Below are 25,849 nucleotides of genomic sequence, written 5' to 3'. Positions count from 1 at the left end.
ACTATGTCCAATGCGTAATCTATGTTTTTTTTAAAATACCGAGTGAATTTAAAGAAAAAAAAGCAATGTAACAGATTACTAATGTTATATTACTATAACGTAATGAAGATACTATAATAAAAAAACTTTCAACTTCCTTGTTGAATAGTAGAAAGTGAAACTCGTGTTTTGCTTATACAATATTATATAATATATAGAATCCCACAATACAAGCTGGAGGTGCAGGAAATGGCCTTTGTAATAGAATACATGTGTTGGAACTGGCAACACTGGATAGTACGCACGTACCCCGCTGTATACGGTACGCGGAACAAAGCTTCTTAGTAGGGAGGAAGCGGTCCGTGATCTGTGGACAAACGAGTTAAGCGCCCGTTAGAACAACCGCTCTGTTGGCTCTTATACAAACATAACATAAATGAAATACCTCTGACTGGACATAATATTATTCACTATAAATATTAGGGCCACCGGAAAGTAATGTAGCTTTCTTAACTCAAATTGACACGACTACATTTTAACAAGTTTTTATTTTATAATCAACAATATATATACCTTCAACAAACGTTATCAACAACCCTTTATATAGATATATCCCCCGATAGGCTTAAAGGGGCTGTAACGACGACCACGATGGCATTATTTATACATTCATTTAAAAAAAAAACGTAGCCCTGCAATGTTATTTTAAAACACGTTTTTATACCCCATTGCCGAAAAAATAACGATTCCGCCTTTTAATATCTGAATTTTTTAGTGATAACATTAATATATCCTATTGTTACAATCATGTACCTTGATCATCTCACGTTTTCTACTAGACACACGCATTCATCTTGCGATTATGAAGCACGAAATAGTGACTCCAGTGTATAATTGTACACGGTTAATAAAAAAGTAAGCCTTGACTTTAACTGAGAGGTTTTAATTCGCCCCGCCTCAGCAAAAAGACGATAATGTTAAGTAAATTGATTTATTTTTTTAGCTTTTATAAGTTGTTTATACAACTATGTAAATAGATTCTTAGTTGTATTTTTAGTAAGTAGTATTTAGGTAGTCGAAAATGGATTTAAAAAAATATACAGGATGATCGGTTATTGATGTAAAAGCTCTAAACATGTGTAGTTCATTTACTGTCTATTAATGTACACCTTAACGTAAAACTGAAACTGCAGAAATAATAAATAATGTAAAAAAAACGCGTTTATTATAATTCGAATTACTACATATTAGAATTAATTATCGTTTACTATCTATCCCTGAAGACTATACTGCCAGAAGTTATTGGCCTGTCGCAATCCAAAACAAAAAAAAATAATTGATGTAACATATTTCAGAGTTATCAATTTATTTAGAGTTATTGGAAATAGGTGTAAAAATTTTAAAGCTCTTTGCTGATAAATGAGATATAAATGGACCTCTTTGAAGCTTTTACACCTATAATAAATCACACTGTTTAACACGTTAGCTGCCACTCCGGTCACCGGTGACCGGACCCCTACCTACATCTACGCGCCATTACGGTCACCGGTGACCTCAAGGCAAACCTGTTTTTGGAACCAATTTGTACGCCGGAGGATGCGTTTTTGATACATTTTCTGTACTGAAGTGGCCGGAGTGGCGCTGTAGAATACTTCTTTGGCGTGGTTCCTGCCTACCTACGTTTTTCGATTTTTTTTTCTTAAATTGTAAACATAACAGTTTGTGATAAGTGAAGAGCAAGTTGTTTGTGCTCTTTGTTTGTATTTTTAATCAAACTTAGCATAGGAATAGCCTTAGCTTGGATTAAGAATAACATAATAGAAATATGCTATTTCAATCTCAAATGTTCTACATCTACATATATGAGAATCATAAGGGTTCAAAAAGTTTGTTGAAGGAAAAATAAAACAACTTTAGTATAAAAATCACAGCGCAATAATTATTCAAAAGTATCAATCAAAAATAACATTAACATGTCTAATTAAAAACTTAAAAATAACAATGAGATTGATTGAAATACGCCAAACAAAAATATGGTTCGTTTGGGCATTCTTTGCAGTATGTTTGTAGCATACTGAACAGAAACGTCTTGTGTTTCTAACATTGACCTCTCGCTTTTTCAACTGGTGCTTCAGTTGTTTTGGTCTTTCAGTATTTTCGGGTTTTTCACTATCCATTCCTGAATCTACCAGGTACTCTATTAACTGCCTTCTATACCCTACTATACTTTCTCTAACTTTTTTATTTTCAGTGTACATAATCCATCCATTTACAACAGCTGTATTTGAAATAACTTCGATTCCTAATTTTTTATAATTTAACTGTTTTTCTTAATGGCGACGAATATGCAGCCAGAAGAGGGTGACCGGAGTTGCGGTCACTCCGGCGCCTTCGTAACGTTTTTACATATTTTCGCTTCACAGCGCCACGTAGGTCACCGGTGACCTCGTCAGGTTTTTTGAAAATATTTTGAAAACTATCGAACCGATTTCACTTTAAGTTAGATATATTTTCATATCTTAACATTCCACACCAAATATCATTAAAAAGTTTTTCTAAAAAAAAATATATTTCTTCTATGGCAGCTAACGTGTTAATAATATTAAAAATGAAATGTTGTTAAACTCACATTGCTATTAAAAAAAACAATTAAAAAGTAAATAATATGTAAAGTTATATATAAGGTAAATTTTCGTTATTCGAATGTAAATTGACTAAAAGTTATCTATAATTAATTTCTAAAATATAAGTTCATAATTATATTATAGACAATTGACTAACTATATAACACTAGAAATATAAGCTTTATTATAATCGTATTGTTTAAAACACAATAGAACAATCTGTATGTGAATAAAATTGAAATATTTGTACAGAGAAATCTGCTTCTCGGATTTCCCCATATCTGACATTTTTATCACAAGTTTGATAAGTCGATAAAGACCAGGGAGTCAGTCCGTAATCCTCTGTACCAAGGGCGTGATATAAATAAGATAAAATTAATCCTTCACCCGTAAATCTCAAAAAATTCCTTCAGCAAAATGTAGAAGTATGAAACAAAAAGATATCTTTAAAATTTGCTAAACAAAGTGAAACGACATGTAACAAAAGTAGAAATCGTATTTGTTGCGTAGTACCTTTATCATTGTAAAAATAGTTGTATTATCTGTTTTTTGCGATAACAAGCGTCGCGTTCGCAATCGTTTTTACATTTACCGTCGACACAAAAAGAAACTTAACAAGTTGTTAAAATAGTATATATTATACAAGTCAATTTAAATTATTATTAACATATATATATGACAGAGACAACTTGTTAATATTGAACAAGTTTTAGTGATTCTCTTCATTAAGTTTTCTTTTTCAGTGCCGATATTCACAAAAGATAACCTAGTATATAATAATTTTATCCATAGGAAGTCCACCGCTGGGCATAGCCCTCGCCTCGAGATTTCCAATAAGACCGTTAAGAAGCCGCCAACATCCAGCGTCTTCTGGCGACCTTAAAAAGATAGTCTTTTCACCTTGCAGGCAGATGTATTTCAGGTTCCAGCGGCCATCTGTTCTGCGCGCAATGTGACATTTCATTTAGTCTGTTACATTCATCCGTCTACGGATATCATTACTGATTCGAGATCTCAGAGAAATCTCGAGCAATAAACCTTATCATAACTCATCCGGTGTCTGTGAGTTTGCTAATAAATCTCCGGCTTATCATATAACGCATGATTAACATCTTTTAGTGCCTTAAAAGTCTGTTAGTTGTTGTCTGTTACTAATGTATATAAGAATAATGATACATATTGTAATTTGGTATCAGCGTCATGCGGTTTTTTAGTGTTTATGATTTCTTTATTAGTCATGTTAAAATCCACACACATACGTGGCAAGGATAAAAATGTAGGACGCCATTCGTTACTTGTATAAAATTTGCATCGAGGTTGTTCTAACAAGGAAAAGATTTGTAAGTTATCCTTTTAGGCTATGACACGCTGTTGAAATTTCCTTTACTTTGTTTCTTTGAACTCGCAATAGCTTTGCGGTAAGATTAATTAAATTTATGACTTCTTAACTTCTTTTACGAAACTCCATTTCCTTTACATAACATAATTTCTTAGGTGATTACGGATTGAAATAACGCAAACGGTAGCGTGAAGCATCACTCAGATTGAGATACCGCATCATCATCATTTTATCGCTTTTATTTCTAACTCGAATTTATATTTCAAATAAGTTGCCTTGCCGTACATAAAATAAAAAATAAGCTCAAAAATAACTAGTTTTGAATTTCCTATCAGTTTATGTCAATATTAAAAATTATATTAATTGAACGTTGCAATTTTAAAATTTATAACGTTGAGAAAATAAATTATTCTCTTCGTATCCGTGATATTGTATCTACAATTAACACGGTCTTTGTTTCCTTATATTATATAAATTATTCAAAAAATAAATTAATTACAGATGAATAAAAGCATACTTAATTTTATCAAGTGACTTATACATAAGGTATGATTTATAATATACCGAAACAATTTTATGAAATTTATATAAAAAAAATGTCTATAATATTACGAAAAGGTAGGCGTATTACGACAAGACTGTGACCACAGCTCCGCCCACGTTGTCTACAGTTTAGGCCGGCCGCGAATTTCATCACGACTGTATTTATTAATATCACCATTACACCATATTTTGTGCGTAACCCAACAAAACACAAACCTCGTCAGAAAACGTTAAAATAGATTTAAAAACTGCGTACGTAGATAAGACACATATTGTGTTAAAACAAAATCACACAGAGAACATTGAATATTTATAAACTTTGAATTCTAATAAAAAACAAACCTAACACGTCTATGTCTTTTTGATATATCACGAATTAAATTTGCAATAAAACCTTGAGCATACTCGGCACGCTGTTAGAAAAACCTAGAGAAACTAATAGACACAAAGAGATGAAGGCAGAATAATAAAATGCATGTCAAACGCACTCGTTTTTAAACACGTGTTTAAAGTGCTATCGTAAAATCAGTACAAAGTAAATATTTACAGGCGACAATGTGAACAATCCGCTCGTTATCGACTAGTTGAGCGTAACGTTGAGTAGCTTTTAAATTGTTTTATTCTGTAAAAGTTTTTGAACAAGGATTTTAACAAGACGAGATTTCTCTGATATTGTGAAACATGCTTATTTCGTTTGACTAATACGAAATAGGTAACTCCTCATTTCCGATTCGATCTCATAGAGAAATATAGCATAGTCCTCTGAGTGGCTGAGTGAATACGGGTTTTTTCAATGAAGCCCAGAGAAGAGAACACGTTTCCCTGTCATAAATAATACTCTCCAACATATTGGCCGCAGACCTTTGTCTTTAAACACTAAGACGTTTTGAAGTAGAAGAATTTCCGTAGTTTCTTGAACGCCCAACAGAATAATAATATTGAACGATTGAAGTGCACACATACAAGTCAATAGTTTTAAGAACCCATCCTGCGATTGTGTGGGGTGGACTCGACATGGACAAACATTATTTTAGATTTATCTATGTTTAGTCTAAGGCCCACAAGGACAGATCGTGTTAAAGTCTTAAAAAGACGCTAACCGCTTCCAATCGATCCTATTAGGTATCTATTTTTTTATTAGAGACTTCTTATTCCGCTGTCTTGTGGAAGGGCAAGATCATTTCATTTTGTTTAATAATTTTTTTTTACATATTTTTCACATACTTTCCACATATCGTCTGTCTTACCCTTTCATTCCATTTTCCTCATTTCCAAATCGTTTCTTCTGTCACCTAATACCTTAGTTTGACAATTTATTTATTTTACAAAATTTTGTTTTACAGTTTTTATTTTGTTCATAACTCATTTTTTTATTTGGTTTTACAATATTTCTACACAGTTTTAGCAATGTAAGTCTCGTATCTTCATTGGGAAGACACTGTGAACTTCCTATTAGGTGACATATATATATTTAGTAAACTTAACAATCATTATCAGTTTCCTTACGTATATACCTTTTAGAATAATATTGCAAAATTTACGAAAGTCGCAATTAAACTGGTTTATAAGGTAATCTCCTTTACTTTTACAATAAAATTAATTAAAAAATGAACTTAAAATTTTACATTTTTATCTCAGCAAATTACTTACATATATGTATATTTGCAAAACAACAAAAGTAATGTGATGTAGGCAGTAAAAGCCTTTTAACATCGTTAACAACAACGTTTAGCCAATTTGTAAATCTAGTGTTCAAATATACAAGAATAGAATATGGCTGTTAACCTAAATTTGTGATGATTGTGATATTGATGGAGTTCGACTTTTAGTAACGGCATAACCTTCGCGAATACTTTCCGTGTTACCTATTAGCCTACTTAGCCATCTTTGTGCTTGCCTGCCTCGTTTTTAACGTTGATCCACCTGGCATTCTAATGGCCGACCCACGCTCAGCCATTATATATCAATTACACACGTTATAAACCTTTAGTATGTAATCAAATGATGATGATGAATGTTATTTTTTTATATAAAGATACTAAAAATTGTTTCAAATAAATTTTTCTAACGATTATTTTACGGAATAAATTCCAACTATTCCAATTAAAGCATCTAAAACATATTCCTTTTAGATACGTGGGCATTAATATTTTCGTATTAAAATTGTGTCAATACCAACAATGATTAGCTTGAAACGAATAAAATAGCAGCGTAAGACTGACTTGAAGGAGATCGATGTTCACATACATACATATTTTATTTAACTGTCGGTATATTAGCCTGTAAACACGTGACCCAAGTGACATTTAATGATTCACTTTTTTGAATATTAATGCAATGTATTAAAATTTAAAATCAATATTTTATTAAATAAGGGTTTAATGTGCTAACCTACACAGACTGATTGGTTATAGGTGTAAAAGCATTTTCTGTTAATCAATGTACAGTACAACCTGCCAAAAGATTATTGGTTTTAGCAATAATAGGCAAGGTACTAAATATATAGTAAGTAAACGCGTTTTCAAAATACGGTTTACTACCTACTTTTTAAAATAAATTATTGCTTACTTTCTGTTAATATAAATATTGTACAGTCGGCTTATCGCATTCCAATAGAAAAATTATGTATTTCTAAGTGAACACTTTATACAGGGTGATTCGAAAAATAGCAAAAAAAATAAAGCATTTGCACCTTTAATTAGTCAATCTGTATATACAAATATATTTTCGATGAAGACTACTCAATCGTACCCGAATTATCATTTAGATATTGTTCATGTTTGAAGATATAAATTTCAACTAACACTGTTTTTCGATTCGAAAGGTATTGATATTTCTATATATATAAACTAGACGTGTCATCTTAAGAAGTTTCAAGGTAACGTTCACAAAACTGACAATGTTGTTTTGGTACCTCAAGAACCTATATCATCATTTTTTCCTAGAAAACGACGAGATGAGCGGGACAAACATTTAATAACAAGTTGTTATGCACGTCGCTAGCTTATTTATATTCGACATATTATTATTACTTAGTATTTTTTATTCTGTTGATAATATTATTTTAATTCATTGAATAATTTGATTTCTGCCATGGTATCATATAGAAATAGTTATTCGATATTTTTTAATGATATTATTATTTATTTATTTTCAGACAGACATATTATGATTAACAGTAATAAATGTTAATTCAAATTGATTGACATGTTTTAGTTTATTGTAATCGGATGTATATTGTAACTATTTTTATACACATGTATTATTGTAATGTATCTATTTATTATGAGAATTTTCTCAGTGTTTTTAATTTTTAAATTATATTTTTTATTTGGTTATAAAATTTCAGAGAGTTAATGACATCATCTACTTTTTTTCTTTTAATTTCTTACAAACGTAGCACAGTAATGTGAACTCACATTTGTTTAAACGCAGCTATAACCGATGTGGTGTATAGATACCACAACTCATCTCGGCGCCCGGCTTCATGTATGAGTGTGCTAGTAAATAAGCAACTTGGCATTGTGTGACAGTGACTCGGCAGTCCGCATAAGAAAATGTACTCATCGTGTTGTCCGGATACTATCTAGACAAAGATGCGAAAGAAGATCCCGTAGTGATACAGAGTAAATAAACAAACATTTACTTTCTGTCTTGATTCCGCAACCGTGCGGCACTGCGCTCATTTTGCATCGGAAATATTAATTTCATATACAAGCTATTGTAATTTAATCATAAACTTTATAAAAAAACGAAACAATGGTACTTGGACTGAATCTTTGGTTACGCACACAGTCACTATACCGGTATGTTTGTACTGACATTAACGCACACATAGCGCCGCGCGCTAAGATAAATTGAACTATCAATACTTAACTAAATAATCACTAGGCAATAGAAACTTATCAAGACTTCAACGTATCATGTTTTAAAGAATATTATTACATGTTTTGAAAATTTTATCTTCATCATAAGAACGTTATATTGAAAAATAATTAAAACACGCTATAATTAAATAAAATTTATCACAGGCAACGCGAAATATTTAACAATGCACGTCAAACAATCGTCTTAATGAGTCACGACTGTAATAAGTGTATATAAAACTTAATTACTTCTTTAATGAGTCTCTTCCGTAATTCTTAATACACTCGTACATATAAAGAGCTCGCAATGCTGGGCAAAGCATGAAAAATTTAATTGCAATCGACCGTAACAAATTTGGTGAATGTATTCTAAACTAATCTATTACGAAACCTATTGCATAACTGCATTACTTGACACTGGTGTCGAGTTGCAAAAACTTGCAAACGATGTTTAAAATTAGGTAATAATAGCACTTGTATTAACAATTGCATATATGCGGGCAGCGCAAAACTGGTCATCGGTTTTAGGGAGGCATATGCAGTGGGCATCTATCGACTGTAATGGTAATATTAATTTAAAAGAATTAGTCATTGTCATTGTTTTTTACTTTTTTTTTGGGAATAAATGTGCAAATCTTATTCAAAGTTTAAATTACCAAACGAATGCAATGGAAATACTGACAAATTCTTTAACTTTGTATATACTTTCTAATGCATTGTTCCAAATTGATTAGATTATTCATATATAAATTACCGCGATATTGTACTTTTTTTTTCTTATTTTTAATTCATTTGTACTGTTTGCTTATGTGTGCAATTTGTTCTACGTAATAAAAAACTTACCTATTTTAATAAAATTAAAAAAATACAATTGCACACGAAAATACACAAAGAAAAATTCACGATATGATAACCTCTTTTTTAATATAAACAACCTAAGTTTTTTTTTAACAAAGCCGAACTGTGTTATCAGGAAAGAAACCAACCATGTGCTATTAACCTAGCTACGGGTATTAGCTTATCAATAATATTCAAAATGTGAACGCGACGAATGAGAATGGCGGCTGTTCCAATTTTTAGTTTTATTAAAAAATTTGCAATTGCAAATGTTTTCTAGATGGTTTCATATTACATTATCCTATTAAAGATCATTTTTAGAAACAATAAAGATATTTCCTTGACACATGACTGAGGCCAGATAATTAACAATTTATAAAGCACATCCGCGTAGCTATAACCGTGACGTTACTAATGCAAAAATACTCGTTTATTCTAAAATGCTTCTTGAAGTCCTTGATTAAAACATATATAAAAATATTTACGACTTGAACGTAAAATTGTTATTAAATCAAATTAGTAATGAAGAGTTTGCCAACGAGGTCCAAAGTTTAAGCTCATTTTGGCCAGCTCACGGTGGTTTGACGACCCACAGGCTAAGGTAACCAACGTAGACTAGTGGATTGACAAGTTGAGGTAGCATTGGACAGACTACATAGCACGCAGAACAAAGTTGCTAGTTAAAGTCTTAAGTAAAAAAGGTTTTGAAGCTAAGACCACGGATTATGCAGCGCAGAACGTTCGCCCGTCGGTAAACGCTGAATACTGGCCCTTTTCAACAAGCCTTATTGGAAATACACGCTGAAGGCCTATGTCTCACAGTGGACATTCTACAGCAATAATTTTGATGGTGACGTAAAATTGTTTGCGATAGATTGTAATTGCGGTATGTTTTATGTAAATATTCTCCGTATCATGCTCTCATGTTTAATTACTCCATATCAAAAAGGTATTCTGTTTAATGTCGATACATGTATGAAATACCACGAATTCGACCACTCACTCGTCCTAAATCCAATTATAGAAGTAATTTAGAGCACATGCTGCCGGCATCTTGTATCCATGTCCTACATTTCGGCAATGTTCTGAATTGAAACCGTAACGAATAATGAATAAAAATTAAAGATACAGTTGTGTTTATGAAAACATGTTTATTTTTTTTATGCTTATGTTATAGTTATCATGTTAAATAAAACGACTTCTCGGACAATCGTGGCAAAATACATTGGAAAATGCAGCAACAAAGAAATTGAGACTACAGCGTGGGTCAACTCGTCTGAGTTTCTTATTTGATCTTATCATTATATGATTTTAGTTCCTTATAAAATTGGACTCTTCTGGAATTCTTCTCATTATTTATACTAGTAGTAGGTGTAAATGATCCTATATTGGTATAAATAATTAAAACACAAACGAGAAGACGATGCTAAAAAATAGAAAATAAACAAATGTGTGATACTTGCACTACATTATAAAACAGTAACTGCATAAAAATGCATCTTTAAATAACTTTACAATTCTTAACCAATCTCATGCTCCTTTCACTTGGTTACAAAAATGTATTTGAAAGTGGACTATATTAAACTCGTTCGTAAAGAATATAGTTCCCTATGTGTTCCTTACTCTCCTAGTTTGGTAAAATATGATTGTTATCTTAGCTGGTCTCTACTCGATGAGAGGAATAATCCTACCAATTTTTAAGTCTTTAAACCTTATGGTTCCAGAGATAACGTGATGAGTCAGTACATAGATGGATACTTCCTATTTTTGAATTTTCCCGCATTTACAGAAACAACACACTTATTTATATTTAAAGAGTAGTCAAAAAGATTGTGTTCATAAAAGATTAATATTCTCAACGTGCCAAATTAAATATGGGTCATTTATTTTATTAACATTGTTGTGGTCTGTTTAATGCGATACATATAAAACATCGATTGTAGAATAACCAATGCTAAAGACATAAACGATGCATGTTTGTGACACATTTACAAGAATGCAGGCGCCACGGCCATATACGTACAACATATTTATTTAATCAACGGAAAAATTTGTCATTTTATAATGAAAACAAGCATTGCAATTGGTACCGTTCGGCGCCGTAAAATACTATTGATACATTATTCGTTTGATTAAATATAAACTGTTTCAGTAAAACCAACATTCCTTAAGAATATATCTAAATTTTTTATTACGACTGAGATGAAATGTATGTTATAATATTTATTTTATTGGTTGCTTGACAATCACTTCTTTCATTTTATTTTTCTCCTTGACAGCGAGGTAATTTATTTTTTATATAATGAAAGGTCTATCTGGATTTCCAATTATGTAATTATAAGAATTGTGTTTATAAATTCAAATGATCATAATGCTAATCTGTGTTGTAGTTTAAGGGCGTCATAAATATAGAAATTAGGCTAATGGATTAAGTCATTGTATATATCAAAATATTAGACGCAAAAAGACTATTACGCATGATTATTTTATTTATAATTTCATAATGCTTTAAAATGAATATTGTTTAGATGGGGTTTCACTAACCCACATGTGAAAGTTCTTTCTTTGTTCTTTGTCTTAAGCAGAGTTCAGATATTTCGGATAGTTCGGAAATTTGGTTCTAGGTACTCATAAACAGCAAAAGACCTCATCGAGTCAGTAAACTTTTCAATATATACCATTATATAAAAGGATCCCAGACAAAATTCAGAAATTAAATTAAATAAAAAAACTGTCAAGAACTTTTGTGTGATAATTTGATGTGAAGTTAAATCATATGAAGATAAAAATAAGGAGGCGGCTTCAATAACTTACATGAATTAACAATGGCAACTAATTTTGGTCCGATTTTTAAGTAGTTGTAGTACTCTGACTCGCTATAGCAATTGTTCCTATATAATTATCTTAATTTGTTTCTGTACAAAAGCGCTTTCCATTATAAGCAAAGGCATCAACTCTACTTTATTAAAAATAAAGACATCTATTTCTCTTTTTAAATATATATTTTGATTATAATAAAAGTGTCATAAATTTTAATTTCGAATGTCTTGTTAGACAATGGCCAAAGTCTTATAAACGTTAAAATTCTAATGTAATTTTTAAAGGTTGTTTTACATGATGATTTTTAAGGTATTTTAAAAAATACTTTTAAAAATACATCTGATGCTTAGTTATTGTTAAGCGTAAAATAATTGTACTTTTAATAGTAAATATTTTAAAATATCTAATGTATTTTATATACGGAATTGACAACCAAATTTTCGAATGTGGCCTTAGCTTAATGAATACGTCGACGAAAGTGAACGGCAAAAGGCAGGCGTTCTGTTCAGTGTTAACTTTCAACTTGCATTTACGTCGAGTTTTTTTTTTTTTATAGAGTAAATGGAATTTACAAAATTACTTTAAAGCTAATTAAATTTCTTTTTACCGCAAGTACAGATCAAAATTCGACGACATAAAAGACGACCTAATGCATAATTCTTTTTTATAAATTTTGTAACTTTAGTGTTGTAATGGTGCGTTGTTTTCTTGTCGTTTCAGCCCATAGGCGCCCACTACAAGGCACAGGTCTTCTCCAAAGACATCTATGACTGGATATACTATAATCGCAACACTTGGCATGCCTATTTGCAACTGCATTGTAATATTATGGTACATAGACAACGCTGCTGCCCATTCTTTGGAAACTAATTTGTGAGCAATAGCAAACCTACATAATTATGTATCCCCGGAATCGTACCCGCGATCTACGATTGCAAGTCTCGTTCCTGTACCGCTGGGTTACCACATTTTTTATAAAACACAATAGTTAAATATCACTTAATTTCTAGTCTACCATTATAACAGAGACTCACAAAAGCCTCACCAATTAAAGAATTTACTTACTGTGATTTATTATCCTTCAAAATAGTTTGTCATTTCTAAACTGTTTACCGGAAATCAAATTATTTCATACAACTAAGCTATCTCCATGATGCGGAAAATAACGTGATAAAACTTGCGACAACATGTGACCTGATAAAGAGAAATGTGTCTTAAGCAAGACTAGCACACATTCATTTAGGTTTCTAGGTAATTCCTAGCAACACTTACTAAGTAATTGTTATGTTAATCGGCTATGCAGGCATCTGATGTATCTTACATTACGTGCACTTCAACCTTGTGCAAGTTGCAAAGCAATGAAAAAGTTTTGAAACTACTTGCGGGTACCGGCAGAATACATTTGTGTCACAGAGAAGAGAACCGTGTCACGGCCAGACCTTCAGCTAACTCCGAGCGTGCATGTATACGGATTACATATTTTATTCATGTGTTTGTACTTGCTCGCCCATTGAAACACATGTAACAATCAATCAAGTCAATAAAGACTTTATTGTGAGAAAATTAAGAACAATATCGTTTAATATAGGACCCTTTGTAAAAGACGATCACACTGTAAGTTATGGAATGTTATGTAACTTATTCATGCGACGGATTCTGAAGCACTAACTTTATAAATATTACATCACTGTTCACTTTCAAAATAACAATTGTAAGATAGCACAACTTATGTATAAAATTTATTTACTTAACAATTTAATTTTTCGGTACAGCTACAAAACAATTAATATTTAATTTCCGTATAAAAAATAAGTAATTAATGTTATAAAATAGGTATTATTTGTTTATTATCTAAATTTGTTTATTCCATTAATATCCACATAAAAAACTTTATGGACAACGTCAACTTCAATATATGTATAATAATTTCAGTTATTTCCTTCATTTATTTTCGTCATAATTATAGTACAAATATTTTATTAAATGCTCTTATGAATGTTTTGTACTGCTTAGCTAAGTGGTACATCAGAATTTAAATATGCGTAGTATACTGGATACTACGCATATTTAAATTTAATCTATTGCTGGAAATTTTAAAATAAATATGTAGAACTATAAAAACACGATTAACCTTCTGCTGGTCAAAACAATAAATATATAGTATAAACTGATACGCAGATGCGTATTGTTTTGTATGACGCAAAACGTATTAACATATAAGATGTCTTGATCTTGAATCATAATTCAAGACCACCTTGTGTATCACACATCTGTTCCCAATATTTATTTTTTTGCGGATTACGGTAACAGATTATAAATTGTATTTGTTAGATAAGTTTTATTACCTATAAATGCTCCATATAGCCGCCAAGGCTTTCGCTGATTATTGACAAATTCATACGTAAATTCTAAAATATGCCTTCGTTGAGTTTTCTCTTTTAATTCATACTGTAATAATGTTTGGAAGAAATTACTCTCTGCTGTTAGACCTCCATTTGTACTTCATCTTTTGCCCATCTCATTTGATTTAATTTTATTTTCTTTGTCATGACAAATAATTAAATAAAAAATAGTATTTTTTTCTATCTAGTATTTTTAATCTAGTATTTTAGTCCCATTATTAAATAGAAAACCGGCTAATTATACTTGAATTTTTTTAAGGAAATTATTTTCCCTGACTAAAGGTCAACTAAGAACGGATTTTACAAAATTCCACCCTCAAAGAGGGTTGAGCTAGTTGATTAAGTTGGCGAAGCTAGATAGGACAGGTAATATTAAATTACACATACTACGTTTTATGATTATATCAAACATCGTTAATTGTTTTATAACAAAGACTATGTTTTTTCCTATTGCTATTGACCGAGTAAATTTAAAATTAAATATTGCTTTAAGGTGACATACATTTAAGAAATATATTTTATTTCTCTTATCTAAGTTGTTTTGAAATATTAAACATGTTTTTAATAGTTTATTGTGGAGATTCATTTAAAATTTTTGTTCAGTTGCAGGTACTGATGGATGTCCTATGAAATCTGTGGTGCGACGCATCGGTCAACAGTTATTTGCTGCTCTAAGTGGTAAAGGTCTTGCTATGCTTGTCAACCATGGAATTGCTGAAGAGAAAGTAAGTTTTTTTTTTCATTTTGAGTAAGTAGTTTATAGTTTATCTGTATAATATCTGTGATTAAACACATATTTATTCGTCATTCCACATGACTCATTAGAAAAAAGAAAGTTACAAAATCTGACGTCCATTGGTTTCGTGATTCAATATCTTAAGTTAGGTGTATATGATTTTTTTTACTGTAGTAAAAATCAATGGATTTATAGTTTACCGAAACAGCTGTACCGTGCCTTAGGTATGCGAATGGATATGTGGGGAGAGGGAGAGGTACGTCTGCTTCGTTCCGTCAGTCCGCCGTCAACGCTTGCGGTGGCGGCGCCTATACTCCTGTTACCAGGGCCCCTTGGTCCTTTCTTAAGGCGCGGTACAGCGCTAACGATAGTTGTATTAAAATTGTATGTACCTAACAAATACAATTGATAAGCTTTATATTATGGCATTTTAATAAGCCTCTATCGAATTTACGACACTAAAGTCAAACGGGTTTTGTGCCAAAACGAACGATCATGATGACTTTTATTTTTAACAATTTGATATATTTATGTATTAAACTGACAATTTACCTTCAAAGAATAATTTTTAAAATGAGTATCGTAAATGTTAATAGAATATAATGTCTCTGCTTTTCATAATGAATTAACACAATTCACTTTACATGTTTCTATAACAAGAAAAGTTTGAATCTAAAAGCAATCTTTAATCAGCTAAAAACTTTGTATGTATTTGCTGATACGGTATTCACATGTAATGAAAAATAAACTTTCATATTATAACTACTCGCTATCTAAAACAACCACCTCTTAATAGTTCTACTCTATTCTAAATGAAAAATTTATTCAATTTATTTAAAAAAAAAAACGAAGAAATCCTCCTCTTCCACAGGTTTCTAATAGGACCGATTAGAAGCGGCATACGTCACGTGGAATTTCGTAAAACCCGTTTTTAGCTGACTATAATCGGGAAATGGGATATTTACCATTTTTTAGAATCTAATCCTTAATTAGTCAGTACATAAGTCGAAATCACATATGTTTATTAATATATATATACATATATATATATATATAAGACCATCCACAAGCTGAACCTTGAAAAGGCTGTTTGGCGACGCTGGTTTCAGACAGTGGTTGCTTCAAATCAGTCCTAATGAAAATCTATTGAGAGCCTATGCCAAGTCGTGAATGGCTAAAATTATTATAGATAAATATTTCACTAAGTACTATATCTTAATTTTGACATAAAATTTGCAGTTGAAAGCTGTGTATGCGGACTTGGACAACTTCTGCGCGTTGCCAGAAGGCTGTCAGGCGCAGTATCTACGTAATCCCGTTAGCAATCACGGCTACGTACGACCGGGAATGGAGCAGTTCGATAGCACTAAAAAGGTACGCTATATCATCCCAAAATACGGCAATGTATGCAAAGATTTCCAGTGCAAACTTCAATGTCTATATCTATATATTTTAAGTAAGAAAAGGACCAATATATAGCTACTTCCGCCATGCAACAATAGTCGTGCAATAAAGTGCACCGCCCGCTAGCCCGCTGATAAATGCGCATGCGGCAGACAATGCGAATTACCCAACTACCACCGTTAAATCACTCAACACGTGTTTCACCCCTCCACGGGGCATCCTCAGGAGTAATGTTATACCGATTAGTGCCAAACACAGAGTGAAGTGAATACAGAGTTATTTTAAATTACCATTTACCGTTAAAAAGTATTATTATCAAACACATAATATAAACAAGAGCACTATTATTACAAATAGATACAGTTGTACAGCAATTTCGTCATAGAAATAATTATATGAATTCGATAATATTAAAGTATATTAAAATTTTGAATTATCGCGTATAATGCAAATACAATTTATAATTTTAGCTATACAATATCTCATACTAAGGTTACTTTAATTTAAAACGAAATGAAGGTTACTTTAATTATCAGTCATCAAAACACTTAAATATTCATACTGCAAATCAATACATATTATCGGTTTCCGAATCCAATAATACTGCATATAATAATGTAACGATCAGGTTGCCGAATAAGACCTCGTGGCAAGTTATATTAACGAGAGAGATATTGACTAAGCACAAATCGTGGTCTACCACTTCAAGCCACCGGATTTAGCTAAAGACAACAGTCTAGATTACGACCGAATTAAAAAAAATCTCCGTATTTTCTTTAAAAAGCGCTCCTGCTGTTCCAAACTTCCTAATAAAAATACAGTAATTACTATATTCATACTGTTTTCCTTACATCTATGTCATAGCAATTAAAATTTTGTTGAACGAAACATCAGTCTCTAGTTTTATAGAAAACTTCTAGCGTTATTATAAATTCGCTTTTAATAACACAAAGTCTAATCTTTCAAAACGAAATTAACGTTAATCTATCTTTTAAATAAGTGGTTATATTTATAATTATATATAGTTTATTTATAGTTATTACAAAAACAACTAGAAATTTCTCATTTGAATAAGTAATCAGTAAAATTAGAATAGATTTCACAAACAGGCCCTCCAAGTCTAGTTCTAGCCAATATCACGTTGACATTTCCGTGAAACCAGTTGTCTTGGTATATCTAGTTTCTAAATACTAGTTTTCAAACCAGGTTATATAATTATACCATATATTTCGTGTTTAAATATTAATTTAATTCAATAGTAAAGAAAATTTTATTTTACAATACTTTGTTTATTTAAATGAATTTGGCTGTTAGATTCAGCCATGTTATTCATTAAATACAAAAAATATGTATACAAGGAGATTGGTTTTTATCAGCAAAACGCTTCTCCATCTATTTTCGATCATACTTTATAAAGTCATCACTCTGAAACTAGTGGAATATGCCAATTCAATAACTTTTGGCAGTAAACATACTTTAGAGAGAGATTGTAAAAATTAATTAATTTTGAATTTCATACAATAACTATTTGAATAACGTAGAAGTTTGAATTTCGAAAACTCTTTATTCTACTACATTATTTATGAAATCATCGATTTTTCATTTGATTGAGTAACCATACATTAGTTAAAAGAAATGCTTTGCAAAAGCTCTTCACCCCATTAAAGCTTTTACATCATCATAAAATCATTCTGCAGAAAAATCTCTACTATACCTTCAAAAGAATAGGCATTAAATTTTGTACCGTGTAATAGATATACAATTTCTGTATATCTTGTATAGTATGTATCTATAAGAGAGAGAGTATGGATGTATACTTGCCAATGCAATTAGCATCCGTTACAAAAGAAAATGTACGTTATGCCTTAACTGAGTTAATATAACTATCTTACTAACGCGAATTTGCAAGTGAAAGCCACATATGTGCGTAATAGGCGTCAACAATTGTAAAGAGATTTAAAGACGCGTTTACATGCAATGATATTTTATCATAAGTGTACATGTAATAATTTACGTATTTTATATCATCTTTCACTTCGTTCTCGAAACATTTTGTGCCGATCTTTTTATTGTTGTGTTTACTTTCCATTGTTGTCTGATATACACACGAAGTCCGAGACTAAACATAAATGCAATAACACGTCAAAACACAGACTAAACCAAAATCAGTCTAAATCACCCCAAGATGTAGAGTAAACAGGAATGTTATCATAAAAGCAAGAGAACACACCCATATCATGCATATGACAAATGCATGTAAACACGTTCTTAGCTCATTATTATCATTTCTTAGGTCTGCTAACCAGTGAGATAAAATGTGCATTTCCTGGTGTTTACTCTGTACTACAAACACAGTATATTTAGATATGTAGTTCTAAATTATAAAACTGGTCTTTTACTCAGGTTTATTGAATGTATAGCTGATTTGTTGTATATGTATTTACCGTCTGTTCCTGCAGACTTTGTGCTGCCAGAAGATATTGACCTGTCACTTTTCAAAAGAACAAAAAAAACGTTTTATATAGTTCAAAATGATCACTTTATACAGGGTGGATTTATAAAAGCTGTAAAGGTTTTTGGTGACCAATAAGCTATGCATACACCCCTTTAAGGTTTTTTTACCTTCATGTTCAATAACTGTAAGGCCTGCTGATGAAGGCTTTATTTATTAATATATTGCAATACTAATTGAATGAATGTAAAACTGGATATTCTCGTACTATCTGTACTAACAAAAAAACGTGTGTATGTTCCCAGGAGTTGCGTCACTCGTACAATATAACATCCTTATCGGCGGCGGCGTTCCCAGCGCAAGAGGAAGTACCGGAGTTTCCGCAGCACGCTGTACCATTGGCTCACGACCTAACTAATCTCTCCCGTGTCCTCCTCCAGGCGCTCGCTTATGCCTTCGGTAAGATATCTATATATTTTTTTAAGAAAACTAATAAGAGTTATGTAATAAATATTGGTAAGTTAAAGCGGCATTATGCAGGCCATGCGCGCAGAAAAATTAGCCGCAGGACCCTTAAGGTTCTAGAGTGGAGCCTAAGACGTGATCTAAAAGTAGGACAAACCTTGTTAAAGTCGTAAAGTTGGATGCAGGGCGCTTCCAACTCCTGTTAGGAATGCGTGGTGGGTGTATTTAGTCTAGCAGTGGATGTCCTATGATGAATAGTAGAGAAATAGTATCCCAATAAGTAAAGATCTTGACTTATAGTCAAAGATTTCGGTTACTCTAAGCGCGCAATTTCATAAATCTTGTCCAAAAACAATAATGGCGTCTGTGAGTATTTATTACACTTGAAAAAACTAGTAGTCAATAGTAATCATTTATTACGATTCAATAACATTCAAATAAAAATTAAATGATGAAGTGTACTAAAACTGTTTACTTACCTGTATAAACAATAACATATTTATACATTAAAAAAATATAATAAATCATTTTAAAAAGTCATATGACTCATTGCCATTCAACTTTGTACAGTTGCAAATCGCCAGTATGACTCACTTTATATAATTCGAATATACGATATACTGATTACCTTTAACTCCGACGCAATTTAGTTTTTCTTCGAAATCAATGTTTGTTGTATGGTAATATTTCTGTAATTGACTGTTAGTAAGATTTTCAACCAAACATTTGTGAATTCATAGTTTAATGTTATTTCCGAACAGTCACACGCTTTAAAAATATAATTATTAAAAAAACATGTTGGGTTTATAAAATACTGGCATAGTACCTATCTTTACATGAACGATGATAAAAAACACAATCACTAATAGTTTTATATTATTTACGCTTCGATAAAAGCAACCTATCATACCGAGATTCGGCCTTAGAAGACATATTCAAATAGATTGCCCCCTTTTGGGCCTTCCATGCGACAAGTCATTGTGGAGGATTCGCCGAACAGCATGAGCCTTCGCTCTTCACTACTCGTTGAGTGACTGTCAGCACGCCAATGAGGTCTGAAGTGAGTTACCATGTGTCACTGCCGAAATAATAATATTGGTTTATGACAATACAATAAATACTTATGAATTTTTTAATTGTGACAGGTCTGCCACCGGCAACGCTACTGGGCTGCCACGCGGGCATGCTGCGCAGCGACGGGGTCAACGAGTCGAGTATGCGGTTGTTGTACTACCCGCCGGTACCGCCCGACGACGGACCGCGAGAAGACACGCGCAACCCGGCCTATACCCGCTGTGGCGCCCACGCTGATAGGTGCACTTTTACGCTGCTCGCTCAAGACTCCGATGGAGGCCTCGAGGTATTTTTTTTTATCAAATAACCTGTATTCTGGATTATTTTATTAAATAACTTCGATTACACACTAATTTATAACAAATATCACATAAGCAAACAGTATAAACACAAATTAAAAATTACCTAAAAAATTAACAAAACAAATAAGTGAGAAGGATATTAGTCTAATTTATTTCAGTAGAAAACTAGACATTAGGACGGAATTCAGTTAGGTAGACAATTTAAAAATTACAGCGAGAACGTCGTTTGGTATTTTTTATAGATTACATGCACGGATGTTCTGCTGGAGAGAATACAAACAATAAGGATTTCTCACAAAATTATGTAGTACATGTGTAATATTTGATTGACCTCTTCCGCCTACTGATTACACTGGTTAAATTTATTTCTATGTCTATACCAAAAGTACATCAAATCATTGAATAATTATTTCATTTAAGACTATTGAATGAAGTCACTAAAAATAATATGAAATACGCTACATTTAATTCATACAACTATTAATCTCATTTACAACTAGCAGTATTTGTGACATACACTCGTTACTTGACTCAAAACCATGGAAGCTAACAATACCTTTTTATTTACAGGTGAAGCTGAACGGAAGTGAAAAGTGGCAAGCTGTGGGACATTTGCCTGGGGCGATTTTGGTCCAAACTGGCGAGCTACTGGCTTCATGGACGACGAACATCCTGCCAGCTTTGATGCACCGAGTCGTTGTACCATCCGGAGCATATGCCCGTGCTCGAGCACGTCACTGCGTCGCTTTCTTTTGTCACCCGGACAACGACGCGACTTTGCCCAAGTTGCCGCAATTGCCTATATTAGCACCAGCTCCTCCACCGCCAGTGTTCACCCCGCACACACATCTTACGCTGCATCACCGTCTACTGAACGCCGCTCATCATCTGCACAAACGTTTCAGAGAGACCTATGCGTGACTAGCACGCGAACACGGAAACAAAGAGTTCGCGCATTCTCCTCTTTCTCGACGACATACCGCACCTTGACGATTGGCATTTGATTACATATTTTGAAACTGGCACATGATATGTCTGAACACGAAAATTTTTGTAAAATATTTGACGGGAATTCTAATTAGCACTGAATATATATAGTTTTTTTTTTCACTTTGTTCATCACGATTCATTTTATTTACATACTGCACTGTACACAAAGAAAATGTCGCGAAAGAAATCCGTCAAGTATCACTTTCAAACAAAATACAATAGTTCATATTCCAAGAGTAAAATAGTAACTAATTTGTAATAAAAATAAATTACAGTACCTGGCGATAAATATTGCAACTTAAACCTTTGGAAATAAACAATCGGCTAATTTTGGCTTCATAGAGCATTATCTCTGTCCCACACTACCTATGTGACGTTTTGTCAATCGTGCGACAGAGATAACGCTCTATGAAGCCGAAATTAGCCGATTGTCGCTTTCCAAACGTCGATGTGCCATATTTATTGCCAGGTATTGCACAGTATATTACAATAATTTTTTGTTAACACAACGATAATCGCTATTTTTCAACATAACTTCTGTCAGTTTTAAAGTAGAAGCTTCGCGAATATAACTTTTTTTTTAATTTGGAACCATTTATGAAATGAAAAGACGTTATAAGAATGAGTATTTCTTTTAAAGTGATTTAATAATAAATATTTTGCAATAATAATACACCCACTTACATAAGTACAAGTGAATCAAACCAAATCCTATTTGTTTTGTTCATACACTTTAAATAATATATTACCGTATTTACTACATTGCAATTTTAAATTATAATATGTACTTACATCACACGACAAATGCAAATATTTAAAGAAATATTACACATTTAATATTTACACAGTAAAAAGTACAGTCATTCATTGAAGTGACATAAAGGGATTAAGTTTTAAAGTTGTATAATTTTGGTATAGACCGAGTGTTTAACATTAATGCATTTTATAAAAGTATTGATACTGGTTTTGCTCTCTCACAGCCTATATTGCGCGCCAAGTCACCTTCTGAGGTATGCGAGGGGCGGGACGACGGAAGATAGACAAACGTCCAGTAGTAGTGTTTTTTTAATATCTCGTGTACGTATTTAGTACGCCAATTGTGTTCTCCCTACGTTTCACCGTTTACATACTTTAGGCAATGATCAGCGTTTGCGCACAAACTATAGTATGTACTTTTGCCGGAAAGAGCACATTTTAACCGCACTTCTATAATCATTTTAAACAGATAAAAGTGAGCGCCCATAGCTGTAAAGAAATTCAAAGATGCGTTTATATGCGGCTATTTTTTAAAAGTTGTGTTTCACATGGTACCTTCAAGATCATCATTTATTAATAGGTGTGCATGTAATAAGTTGTGAATTTATTCATTTTTTGTCATTGTCCAATTGGTTGATGCAAATATCACCCCAATATTTTTGTATCTGTGAAATATAACTTATCTTAGCAACACATCAAGTTACAGGAAATCAATGCAAGTGATGCTATCCACAGGTTTATTACAAATAAAAAAAATATGCAAACGATAGATGAAATCTGACTTTTTGCACCTGTATAAACGCATCTTTAGTTCGTTGTGATCGTCTGTAATTATTTGGCTTTTTTTCTGTATTAATTGTTTCTGGCGAATACAATCTTTTCTACAAACAAGAAAAATAAAATATTATATAAGATTGACACGTGACATTAAAACTATCATTCCGAATTGGCATTTCACGGCGTATAATGTGAAGCTAAATGTATTTTAGTAAAGAATTTGCTTAGGGCAATTTTTATAGCACTTAATTATATTTTTTTGTCTTATATTGGATGTTCAATATTTTAGGTGAAATAGCAATTAGCGGCGTGAGTTTACTTGCAAATTATTTTATTCAGCTTGTTACTTAAATATACTTTACTACTTTAAGCCTTGTGTTCTTGCTTCTGCATTTTATATTACTAGGTTGTAGTTTAAACAAATTAATTTTTATTTATTATAGCGTCCCATCTTCACGACTACTTATTGCGTATATTAAGTAAATCGTGTGATAATTTTGTAGCTCAATTTATAGTATTTGTACTTAAGTATACGACAATGTGTTCGAACATCGAAACTATTTACTATGAAATGGATTGTTTTTAAATTTTTACAAAGAAATTTTTTTGTAACATTTATACACGTATTAAATCCAGTTAGATCTATTCTGTTAAAACTTCCAAAGATTATTTGATTGTCATAACGATATCATGTACTTAACTATTTTTTAGAGATTAAAAATTATTTCTCGGATGACTTAGTTGACATTTTTTTTATTAAATAAATTTCTGTCAAAAAGACAATGACTTTATTCATAACTGTTCTCAGTTCAAGCTCTATAAAACCATCACAGAGTGATTCATGTCAAGTATTATTATTCAACAACCGTATGATACCTCTGTCAAATATAATAAGATGTTGTTACTTTCCAAATATGACAAAACTGCGATTGATGTAAAATTAAATAAATGTCTTCAAACCCCTTTTGTTTGTTTTACCTGCCATCTTACGAATACCCCACCTACGACTATTTACAATGTAGTTTTAGGCAATATTAGCAATAAAAGGGATTGTTTTAAAACTAACGAGAATCACTATTTATGATTAAAATATATTTAAACAATATTCTCAAATTAAAATTTTCTCTCTGCCCTTTAGCGTTCTACTTAATAAAGTCTTTCTAAGAAAAAAACTGAATGTTTTATAGGATATTTGACAAACAGGAGATGGTATCCTTAAATTAAATACTGTCGCAAAAACATGCTATGGAATATAGGAAAAGAATATTTCCCGAATAGTATAGCATGTCAAAACATTTCTCGCTAAACAAATTCCATCCATCACGAGAGCCATCTTTCTTAACGTGGCTAAAGTGTTTGACTAAGTCTGACATAACATGACGTATACAATGATGCATACAAGTTATACGATTCTTATATTCCGAAGAGTTCCTGAAGAATCGGATATTTTAGAACCGCGTCGAGAGAGTTGGCTCCGATCGGTTGCCCGAGGGATCGATCCCAGGGCTGGTTCCATACTATTCACGCTCTATACCAACGACCTACCAAGCGACAAAGTAAGCCCTATTCCGAGACACCTGTATCTTTGCTTATGACCTAGCTGCCTATCATCACCAAATGCCTCCAAACCGCAGCGGACGTCTGAATACAATGAAAAATCGAAATTTATCCCAACTATAGGCGCTCTATTCCAAATCCCAATTCGCTCATAGACAGTTCAACGCAATATGCAAAACAAGACTAGTTATTTGAGTGTTGTCTTAGATGATAAACTAAACTTCAGTGCGCACATTGCTAAGAGGCGAAAAAAGGCAGCCTGCGTTGCTGCTCTTCGTAAGATGTCACTGTCAAATTCAGTAATATTATAATGTTATAATCATAACCGTTCTTACCTACGCAAACATACATGTGCTTCGCGCATGTAAGCCCTCGTGTCATTCAGTCTTCAAGTCATACAAAATAGGCTCATACGCAGGGCGTCAGGCGCGCTGTGGTACGTGCGTAATGAAGATCTGCACTTAAAATTAGATCTGCCAACTATAGCCACGTTGTTAAAACGGACATCGATCCATTACTCTGCCGGTCAATACACTAACTAGTTGATTATAGTTGCTGCCACCTACAAAACAACCACACCTGGCACATTCAGACGCCGCACTGTCCTGAGACCGAGATTCGTGTAGTCTCAGGATGTCGCGGCTCGTGTATCACAGGGGTCACCGACCTTCGATTATTCTAGGTAGAAGCATTGCTGGAGTTTCTTGCTCCACTTCCAGAAGTGGTAATGTTAGTCAGGTAATAGCAAACAGTCATGGTCCGCCCTTTCGGGCAACCTTGCGTCAGGGTTCTAAGTCTGACGATTTGCTATCTCGCTAATTATCATGTGTGACAGCCCAAATCACTCCATGGAGCGTCTGCTGTGTAAGGCAGGTCAAAAAAAACACCATGCCTAACCAGAAGTCGATGGCTCTAGTAAAATTATT

At 32.5% G+C, this 25,849-nt stretch overlaps 1 protein-coding gene across 1 annotated transcript in view; it reads left to right on the top strand.

Annotated features, from left to right (window-relative positions):
* The window catches only part of LOC137929570 (uncharacterized), a 35,270-nt gene extending 10,947 nt beyond the window's left edge, over window positions 1-24,323 (top strand). Inside the window, exons 2-6 of the mRNA XM_068772582.1 lie at window positions 15,014-15,135; window positions 16,386-16,520; window positions 19,308-19,461; window positions 20,613-20,827; window positions 21,414-24,323. Of these exons, the coding sequence (XP_068628683.1) occupies window positions 15,014-15,135; window positions 16,386-16,520; window positions 19,308-19,461; window positions 20,613-20,827; window positions 21,414-21,764 (977 nt within the window). The 3' untranslated portion in view covers window positions 21,765-24,323. The remainder of the gene's footprint in view (window positions 1-15,013; window positions 15,136-16,385; window positions 16,521-19,307; window positions 19,462-20,612; window positions 20,828-21,413) is intronic.
* The last annotated feature ends 1,526 nt before the right edge of the window (window positions 24,324-25,849 follow it).

The sequence above is a fragment of the Battus philenor genome, unplaced genomic scaffold (assembly GCF_028537555.1).
Source record: "Battus philenor isolate CCGP_79_NKW_IND1 unplaced genomic scaffold, ilBatPhil1.0.hap1 SCAF_5, whole genome shotgun sequence".
Classification (NCBI taxonomy): domain Eukaryota; kingdom Metazoa; phylum Arthropoda; class Insecta; order Lepidoptera; family Papilionidae; genus Battus; species Battus philenor.
This window is presented reverse-complemented; position numbering and strand designations above follow the sequence as displayed.